Consider the following 10,951-nt stretch of genomic DNA (forward strand, 5'->3'; position numbering starts at 1 on the left):
GTGTATGTCAGTCACAGGTGTGTGACTGGCCCCTGAATGGCACCTAATTGACAGGAATGATATTCTGGGGCCAGTGGTGATCCCATATCTCCAGAATCTGGGACCTAACTCCATCCTCCAGGATGACAACGCTCGCCCCCACAGAGCCAGGATCATCACAGAGCACCTGCAGAATGTGGGAGTGGAGAGGGTGGAATGGCCTGCCATGAGTCCAGACCTCAACCCAATTGAACACTTGTGGGATCATCTTGGGCGTGCTGTACGTGCCAGAGTGACCAACGCAACCATGTTGGCTGACTTGCAGCAAATCCTGGTTGAGGAATGGGATGCCCACAGCAGTGTGTGACCAGGCTGGTGACCAACATGAGGAGCAGGAGCCAAGCTGTTGTGACTGCGTACGGATCTTCCACACGCTACTGAGGTCCCTGACAGTGTAAAATGAATAAAGTGTAAAAATGGCCAATATGTGTTGTTTTTTCCTTATTACTGTGGCAGAGTGCAATCATCCAATCCACCAAGCAACTCAAAACGAGAGTGAATACCAACAGAAGAATATTGCAGGGGATTTTGGCAAATATTTTTGGACCGCTACCCACACGTTTAGCTGTGTTGCTCATTCCACTAAAGCATGATCCTTACAAGGTGTACCTCGTTGTAAAGGTGACTAATCAGGCTTTCCAACCATATAAAATACAATACCAACTGGTATTATTAAAGAGGAGGAATAATCGACCAAAATAACGTTTCCGAACTTTTTTTGAGGGGTTTAGTTAACTAGGTAGCAGTGGGGGATTACTCACTGAATCCATTGTGTTGCAGCATTTTGGCTTGAGTAGCGTGGAGTGTGTGTTGTGATTCTCAACAATGTTGAAACGTAGTTCTGTGTTTCAAAAGAAAAGTCTGAACATTTTGATTGGTTGCCGATAAGACCAAAAGACTAGAACGTGTCAGAAATGTGTCTGTTACCCAATCCCCATTATGAATGAAATGAGAGTCTAATATGTGGACTTTAAGCCTGACTGTGTGTGCTAGACTGTTATGCTATCCTCTTTGTATTATAGTATGTTCATATAATTGTAACTTCATATACTATAAAAGCGATATCCAAATACATTGTATTTAATCAGTATACCTTATGATTGCAAAGTTTGAACAGGGCAATGTGTGTCACCATTTCCTGTTGAAGCCTTCGCCCTCACAGGCTTTCAACATAGCCAGTGGGAGGAAGTTTCCCTTAACCACTTCCTCCTATCATGTGGCAGCCAACCTACCCTGAGCTGAGGGGTACACAACAGGAGAATGAAACCAACACACACACACGCACGCACGTACACACACATACGCACACACACACACACGCACCCACACACACATATACACACACGCACACACACGCACACATATACACACACATATACACACACGCACACACACACACACACACACACACACACGCATACACACACACACACACACACACACACACACACACACACACACACAAGGTTGTGATACTATGCGTGTGGTATAAAGTGCCCAGTGAAATGTTAACGGTTTATCTCTGTGAACAAGCTCCATCTGTTCTGGGTTGAAATATTACTGGTCTAGTTCAACTTAAAGTCTGAAGGAATCCCACCAACTGTCACGTGAAGGTTTATATGGTAAATGGACTGCACTTATATAGCGCCTTTATCCAAAGTGCTTTACAACGGCCTCTCATTCACCCATTCACACACACATTCACACACCGATGGCGGCAAGCTACCATGCAACGCGCCGGCCCGCTCATTGGGTTCAGTGTCTTTCCCAAGGACACTTCGGCATGTGGCCAGCCGGGGCTCGAACCGCCGATCTGCCGACCTTGCGATCATTAGACGGCGGCTCTACCTCCTGAGACACAGACGCCCCACAAATACATAAGTGGGGCGGCTATTATATACAAGTGCAGTCCGTCTAATGAAGGTTTGATATTTATGTTGAAAAAGTAAATAAATATGTTAACACAAGAGGAAGAAAGCTGGATAACACTGGATAAACACCTTCACAGATGAAGAGCAGAAGTGAGCGAAAAAGATGCAGAAGTGAAAAAGCAAGATGGAGGGAGGTCATTGTACAAGGATCTTCGATAGTGTCAGCATTCACACCTTAGGAGGAGACTCAGTTGAAAAAGTGTAATCCTATAAGTACCTGAGTATTTGGGTGGATGACAGGCTCTCTTTTAGAGGGCATATTAAGAACCTAGTAAAGAAACTGAAGGTTAGGCTGAGTTTTTATTATCCAAATAAAGCCTGCTTCAATTTAGCAGCTAGGAAAACACTTGTTCAGGCTATGTCCTTAAGATGATGCTAGCAAAAAGAAGATCATCCAGACTCTCTGTACACATAAACATCATCATATCCTCCATTAGCACAATATGACTCACACTGGATCATTTGCTCCTCTCCTTTCAAAAACACATCACAGGGTCACTAAAGATAAATATTGTTTTCTTTAGCTACATCTGTGTAATAGCCTGTGAATAGATCAAGGAGCTTGTATGTTTTGCTTGAAAACAACCAGAGAAGAACCCGATTGAGATACAGTGGTCATTATGTGCTGTCTCTGTCTCTCACACACATATTATGAGAAGCTTCGTTTAGTAGAGCAAATGTTATGACGGGCTGGGCCGTGCAGTGAAAACACAAGGCATGTTGTTCTATTGTAGATTATTATGGCTGCATCTGGACTGTTGTGAGTCTGTCTGTGCTCCCATGGTGACGAGCGCTGTGGTGGGGTACGTACACTGTGGTAGCAGCAGCTACTGCACAATTACCTCGTACAATTACCTGTACCAGTTGTACCAGTGATGCCTGTCTCCTTAGGCTTAATGAAGGCCAGTTAACCAGGTCATAAGGTACACAGTGATGTGTATGGGAGTGTAGAGGAGGCATGTATATGTATGTCCCCATAGTAGAACACTTAATGAGCAACTAATTAAACATTGTGGTGCGTCGTGGTTAAAGAATGCACTCAATCAACCCTTGCCCTAGCTAAATACGATGATTGGGCATGCATACCGAAAAGACGGGCGTTGCCAAATCATCTACTGGTTCATCGTAAAGTTGATCATCACCACCTCTTTCACCATTAGCCGCAGTTTGATAATTCGACTGTTTAGATCTTGTAGAAACATAATTAAACGTTATGGAACGAGAAGCCGTGGTATATTGTGGATATTGGCACAGCTAGCGGTGTGGTTAGGCACAACGCTTTCATACAACGGTTACCACATTTATCTATCAATATTTCACAAAAGAAAGACAAACTTTTAATGAATGTATTTTAATGGAACTATGTTTTATTGTAAGTGTATTTATCCGCTGAACAGTTGTTTATCGGTTGCTAAGCAACGGTAAGAATGTAACTTCGATAACTTTAGTACGTAATTTAAACAAACGCGGAGTAATATGAAAAGATGTGTCAACATTCCATTTAGCCGTGCATATATCATGGATATCGGCACGGCTGGAACGCAAACTGACCAACAGAGACCATGGACCAAACTGACCAACAGAGACAATGGACCAAACTGACCAATAGAGACAATGGACCGGATCTATTCGTTGTATAATATGGCATTCGAATCTGTGACAGATGTTGAGGTGTACAACTGATCTTTAAGATCAGGCGTGGTACAATATTATTCCAGATGTGTGTGGAATGTGCAGTAGGATTTCTGTTTGCTATGTTCATGTAGCGTGCATAGTTCAGGGGTCATAGTTCATAGTTCATAGTTGACCCTTTCCCGACTGGCCTCAAATGAGGATACAGCCAAGGATTGGCCAGTGTAGAATGTTGGGAGGTCAATAGTTGAAAGGGCACCGAAGCGCAGTTTGATTTAGCATCTTAGCCATTTAATGACCCCCCCCCTACTAAAGAGGGTTGGACCTGTTTGAACCAGCATGATGGTGGGGAGGGAGGTATGAATGCATGATATGAAGGTATCAAAAGGGGCACAGATTACTAACCTTGGGCCATATTTACTGAATATCTTTGTCACACATTTGGACCAACATAAAACCAAAAAACTTGATTTAAAAGACACATTACAGAACTAGGATTAAACAGTTGTTCATAATGATGTGCCCTGCAGTTACTCTGGTGGGGAGTTTGCAAGGCAACACATGTCTTGACACAGAATGAATGCCTGCAGTTATGCATACCATGCTGTTTCTGTTAGAGAGGTTGTGCAATAAGCAAACTTAGCTTCCGGCTACATATGTTACCTGTTGAAACATTCTATAATGAAGTCATATCTCACAGTTGGCTGGGCTACACAAACCTAGCGATATCAACCTCATTGTATGTATGTGTACAAAGTAGTCCTTGTGCAAAAGTGTGCATTGGTATACATTAGAATTTTAACTGCATTCCTAGCATTCTACATCTGACACGTGCCAACTAGTCAATAGCAAGGGTCTAAAGTTGGTTCTCAATGCTAAGAAAACCAATGTAAATAAATGTAAAGTTGTTTTTTCTGAGTGGGGCAGTCCCATTCATATGTTTCATTTTATTGGACAGAGATAGTGAAGACAGACAGGAAAGAGGGCATGTCAGCAGGGCATGGGCCGGATTCTAACCAATGCCGACATGGGCATATGTGTGCACTGTAGACCACGGTGCTAGACCACTGGACCACGCCAGGCCAGAGAAAACCAAATATATGATATTTTTCCAGAGCTCGCTCCCAGATCTTAGATAATGTTAACATTCACACGACTCCGTTGAAAGAATATCATCCTATAAGTACTATAAGTACCTGGGTGGATGACAGGCTCTCTCTTTTAGAGGGCATATTAAGAACCTAGTAAAGAAACTAAAGGTTAGGCTGGGTTTTTATTATACAAATAAAGCCTCAATTTAGCAGCTAGTAAAACACTTGTTCAGGCTACGTTCAAAGTGTTCTAGACTATGGGGACATTATATGCATGCATGCTACCTCCTCTACACTTCACTGCCTAGACTCTGTGTATCACAGATCTCTACACTTTATATCCAACTCATTATCCCATACACATCATTGTGTATTTTATGACCTGGGGCCTCATTTATAAAAAAAAGTACTTGAACGTGTGTATACATATATATGTGTGTGTGTGTGTGTATATATATAGTATAACCAGTTTTGACATCTTGAATGTTGTTGGGTTTTACACAGTAAAAGTGGTGTTTTTACAGAATTCAAGGAAAAAGCTGTTTTTATTATTATTTTAAATGTTTTGTGTTGATCCGAAAAATTATCCGGTCCGTGACTCAAAAACCGTGACACGATCCGATCCATGAGTTAGGTGATCCGTTACACCCCTAGTAACAAGGTATAACATACTGTAACTGTTTGACAGTTCTCACGACAAGCGAACATGGAGTTCATCATACTTTGTTGATCATTAGATCATTACTACTGTTTGTGTCTCACTCTTTCCTCTACCTGTGTGTGTCTCACTCTTCCCTCTGCCTGCCTGTACAGATGGATGACATCGACGCCATGTTCAGTGAAATGCTGGGGGAGATGGACCTCCTCACACAGGTGAGTCCGCACATACATAAACAATGTTCTGTTTATCACTCTCATCACTACCATCTCGTTAGCCTCATAGCATAATTGCTAAAAGTCATATTTTGGCCAAATTGAGATATCTGCCTAACTCTCCTCTCCTAACACTGCTGATTCACTGTGCATTATTGCCTACTATGCCATCAGCCTATCAGAATGCTTGTTACATTCCAAAATCACTATCTGCCCAAGTCATCTCTTTGACATAGGCGTTTTTGACACTACATACAAAGATGGCTCGGCTGACCACAAGTGAAGCATGACTTAGGCAATTATGCTAGGAGGCTAACGATGTGTATAACACACATATAATCACTACCATATCACACATGTATGACACACGTATAAGTCCTCACATGGCCTAATGTCCTCCTTAGCCAATAACATTTCAAATTCTGAAACTCTATTTCCATAACTTTATGGTGATTTCCTGAATATCAGCAGTTGCTGACTTAAGGCAAACCCATATCTCTCCTTTTTAGGAATATTTGAGCTAGGCATTTCACTCAGACAAAACATGAATGCAACGTTCTTCATTTAACCAGCATTCATATACTTAGTTATACAGTTATACAGTTATACATCTACAATGTGATGTCTATATTGCCACAGGTACAGAACCAACAGGTAAATAGAATGCTGCTTTTGACCAACGTGACTAGAACACTAAAGCACACCATCCATCACAGAGCCACTCCAGCCTGCCAAGCACAGCCAAAACAGCGGGGGAGAAACACTGCGGTTTTCTGAAAAAAACCATAAATGACTCTTCCCTTTATTAAGAAAGGAGGTCAAACGTCAAACTCATAAGTGAGGCAGACATTACATCTTTCATGTTTGTTTACACTCAGTTAATGCTTTTTCGATCAACTCCAGGTTTCCTAGGATACCTAATATTAAATGTCATTTTTCTCATATCTATTCAGTTCACTATAGGAATTTATCCAAAGTAAAATGTAAAAAAAAAAGTAAAATGGACTGACTTAGGCTATATAGCGCCTTATTCCAAAGTGCTTTACAACGGCCTCTCATTCACCCGTTCACACACACATTCACACCAATGGAGGCAAGCTACCATGCAAGACGCCGGCCCACTCATTTGGAGCAGGTTAGGGTTCAGTGTCTTGCCCAAGGACACCTCAACATGTGGCCAACCGGGGCTCGAACCGCCGATCTGCCGACCTTGCGATCAGTAGACGCCGGCTCTACCTCCTGCACCACAGCCGCCCCAAAGTGTAACGTTACATTGAATTGTGGACCAAGAATTACATTTTTGAAACACAGACGACACCGGTTTCGTTTCTCATTCATTCTCTAATATAATACTGATTTTCTTACGGTTATGTTGGAGTAAAGTCTTTCAATTGTGGTCTAAACAAGAATCTGTTGTCTGTCGTGTGTATGTTACTATATCTGAGTGCTTGTCTGGGGTTTGGCTAAAGTTAAACCAACAGCTTTAACATGGGCACTTGATTTCTAAGGACTTATGTATTGACTTCCCATTTCCGTCTTGTTCCTCACAGAGCCTCGGTGTTGAGACGGTCCCTCCAGAGTCGCCGACCAGCTCCACCAAAGACTTCAACTTCTCCATCGGCTTCACCGACCAGAACGGTAAATCTTACTCACAGCCCTCACACACCGAGTCAGCCAGTATAGCGTTAACCACCCTAGAGACCCATCGTCGGCTATTTCAGCTTTTCCTGCAACACCTATATCTCCGTTGGGTCGTTCTAATGGGGAAAGCATGCTATCAATTACCCGGAAAATTACAATAAATGATTGGGGGGGAGTGGAGGGAACCAATGACGGCAGAGGGGGGGTGGAAAAAATAATGTTTCCTAATCATACCTCTGGAATATGTCTGGCTACTGTTAAAGGCTCTAGTTTCAGACGGCGATTAAAATCAGCTCTCCAATTATATCCTAGTGCCCCAAGGCTTCAGCTGCCTGCAAAACAAGCAGTGTTTAGAGAGTCTGGAGAGTTGCAGGAATGTCAAAGTGTTATTGTAATAACATTGTTATTACAGCTCCGTTTTATTGCCCCCCCCCATAGAATCCCTGAATGACCTAGAGGATAATGACTTGGACGCGCTAATGGCCGATCTGGTGGCCGACCTCAACGCTACAGAGATGAAGATGGCGGCTGAGTCAGAGGCGCTTAGAGAGGCCAACAAACTGGCCCCCGAAGGCCTGCCTCCCGCTCCACAGGGGCTCAGCTCGTACCCTGCCCCCTCCCTCGCCTCCCCCACATCGCCTGAGAGCACCGGCACACCCACACCCTCTGCCTCACCCGCGGTCTCACCCGCGGCCTCCCTCTCCCCCCAACCGCCTCCGCAGAGTGTGAAGCCCTCCATGGTGAGTTAGCGAGTTAGCGAGCGCTACAATGTTTTAATGACCCCACCCATGGCTGTTCTAGTGTTAATGACCCCACCCATGGCTGTTCTAGTGTTAATGACCCCACCCATGGCTGTTCTAGTGTTAATGACCCCACCCACGGCTGTTCTAGTGTTAATGACCCCACCCACGGCTGTTCTAGTGTTAATGACCCCACCCACGGCTGTTCTAGTGTTAATGACCCCACCCACGGCTGTTCTAGTGTTAATGACCCCACCCACGGCTGTTCTAGTGTTAATGGCCCCACCCACGGCTGTTCTAGTGTTAACAGGCCTTGTTATTGTGACCTCATCTAACTAAACGCACCGGGCGCTCATCACCATAGCAACGTATACTGTACATCACCATAGCAACGTATACTGTACATCACCATAGCAACGTATACTGTACATCACCAGTGATGTCAGGCCTCCCTCTGCTCCGGTTGTGTTAAGGGTTCATTGTTCTACAGTATGATCATTATCCATAGTCTATAAGTCATGTACATTGTAAGCCAAAGAGACACAGTATCTACAGATACGTAGGTTCTAGACTCTCTGCGTCACGTAACAATCATCATCCACCACTGATCTTCTTCAGGAGGAAATCGAGGCTCAGATAAAAGCAGACAAGATCAAACTGGCTCTGGAGAAGCTCAAAGAAGCCAAAGTCAAAAAGGTAAGCAATATGAATACCCACATGGTGCAGCCAAGGCAAGGCCAGTTTATTTGTATAGCACATATATCTCATACAACAGGGGCAATTCAAAGTGCTTTACATATAGCAAGCATTAAAAGAAATACAGAAAAAGAAGGATAGTAATAACAATTTAAAATTGAAATAAAAATGGCAAGAATAGATATATATATAAATACATATATATATAGAAAAGAACTAGATAAACATTTAACAACATAATAAGACAAAGAATAACAAGATATCGATAAAAGTGTTACTGCAACTGTATTCAAGCGCTGCTCTTCCCGATATGGCGTGAGAGATTGAAGGTACTGGTCTGTGTTTAACCGCTATCTTGCGAGACACGGAGTGTGAGATCGCAGTATAAAATGACACGTTCGATACTGCATCTGTGTTCGACCGCTATCCTGGCTGATACGGTGTGTGAGATCGCAGTGTACAATGACACGTTCGATACAGCATCTGTGTTCAACCACAGTATGTTTCAAACTTTGTGAAGATAACAGCAGATGAGACACCACACAATAGGCCTAATTCATCGTGCCTTGACTAAAATAAGCCTTTTTGTGGTATCGCCGCACGAAGCGTAGTACAGTAGGCCTTGCCTCCTTTCTATTATTTTTGGAGTTCCATTAATCAAATCAATCTGACAAAAGGACATGACGGTTTCCTCTTCTTGGTGATGTGTGGACACTTAAACATCTTCAAAGCTGCCTTGTAGTAAACCACCGACACATGTTGCTCTGCAGGCTGTTCTTTCTTCTTCTATCGCGCCGACTGCCAATGGCCCCTGGCCTGAGCTAGATTACTCTTCCTGCTAGAACTGGTGAATTGATGATTCACTTGCTTAGTCAAATGTATCGATTGTAAGTCGCCTCGGAATAAGGCGTCTGCTAAATGACAAACATGTAAAATGTAGGGCTGCTTGCAGGAGAGGACAACCAGCTAGCGGACAGAAATCTAGGATTTAACTCCTAATAACACATAAGTGTTCATCTTTACGATGTCATTAGCGTGACAGACGAAAGATGTGACAGCTAATGTTGACTATGTTATGATGTTACATCAGTGTCATGTCGTGTTAGTAAACTAAGAAAGGTGGCTTGCTAGCTCGCTTACTGTTTTAATGTGTGAACAATTGTTCAAATACGATTTTTGCGTCGGACCCCAGGAACACTAGCTAATTTCATGGCATTAGCTAATGGGGATCCTAATAAACAAACAAACTTACGTAAATGGAGGTATGACTCGATTACATTAGTTGTCATAACCCGTCATGACATCAGTGATTATAACTCCTTCTGACTGGGTGCAGGACAGTAAACACGGTAGTGTGTGATGCTGTACACTTGGGAGACAGACAGAGGGTGTCAGATGATTATTCAGTGTGTTACACGAATATATAATGCGGAAAAGGACACACTCTCATGAAACAGACTCTTACATCTCTAACCTCCGCGGTCAGTTTCACTGGAACACCTGTCCAGGTGGGTGAGATGGTGAGATGGTGGAGAGGAGAAGGTTTCATTCTTAGTTTCATCAGTGTTGGTGTGTTGTAGTTCTCTGAACTCTTACTTACTTACTTACTTAGGCCCTTAACTCCCAGTGGAGCATAGGCCATTGACGACTCTTCTCCCTCCAGCACGGCTTTGGGCTATCTTCTCCGTCTCTCCCCAGCTGGTACCATGACTTTTCAGCTCTGCCTCCGTGTCCCGCCTCCAGCTGTTTCTGGGCCTTCCCCTCTTCCGCTTCCCATGGGGGTTCCAAGTCAGGGCCTGGCGTGTGGTTGTGTCTGCTGGCTTACGTAGGGTGTGGCCAATCCATCCCCGCTTCCTTCTCCGGATCTGGCTCTCTACTGGCTCCTGGCTCCCTCTCTGCCACAGCTCCTTGTTGCTGATTTTGTCCGGCCACCTGATTCAGAAGATGCGCCTCAGACAGCTGTCTCTGACCTCTGCCTTTCTTTTAAATCAGAGCCACAGGTTCTGCGAATGCAAACGATCGCATTTCCTTTAGCCGATACACTCTTTTGAAGACACCTTCCCTCACAAGAAGAGGGGGGGAAAAAAGACCATAAGTGATCCATATTCCAAAACACATTCCATCGGAACATGTGGTGCTCATCCATTGTTCTTTACACAAGGAGAAGGCGGCGAAAAACCTGATCTAAGACACTGAATCCTCTAATAGGATCTGGCCTCTGAAAGGAACATTTTTATGACCGTTAGTGACCGGATGACCTCCAGTCTGGGTCTGGGAGACACTCCTCAACTTCCTAAGTCCCGATCTG

The 10,951-nt window shown here is 43.8% G+C and overlaps 1 protein-coding gene across 1 annotated transcript in view; it reads left to right on the forward strand.

Moving 5' to 3' along the window:
* Window positions 1–5,506: 5,506 nt before the first annotated feature.
* The window catches only part of apbb1ip (amyloid beta (A4) precursor protein-binding, family B, member 1 interacting protein), a gene marked incomplete at its 5' end in the record, with an annotated part of 18,871 nt that continues 13,426 nt past the window's right edge, over window positions 5,507–10,951 (forward strand). The window contains 4 exons of the mRNA XM_080547812.1: window positions 5,507–5,566; window positions 7,117–7,204; window positions 7,646–7,947; window positions 8,566–8,643. Of these exons, the coding sequence (XP_080403938.1) occupies window positions 5,507–5,566; window positions 7,117–7,204; window positions 7,646–7,947; window positions 8,566–8,643 (528 nt within the window). The remainder of the gene's footprint in view (window positions 5,567–7,116; window positions 7,205–7,645; window positions 7,948–8,565; window positions 8,644–10,951) is intronic.

This window comes from Nansenia antarctica, assembly GCF_963989245.1.
Source record: "Nansenia antarctica genome assembly, chromosome: 17".
Lineage (NCBI taxonomy): Eukaryota > Metazoa > Chordata > Actinopteri > Argentiniformes > Microstomatidae > Nansenia > Nansenia antarctica.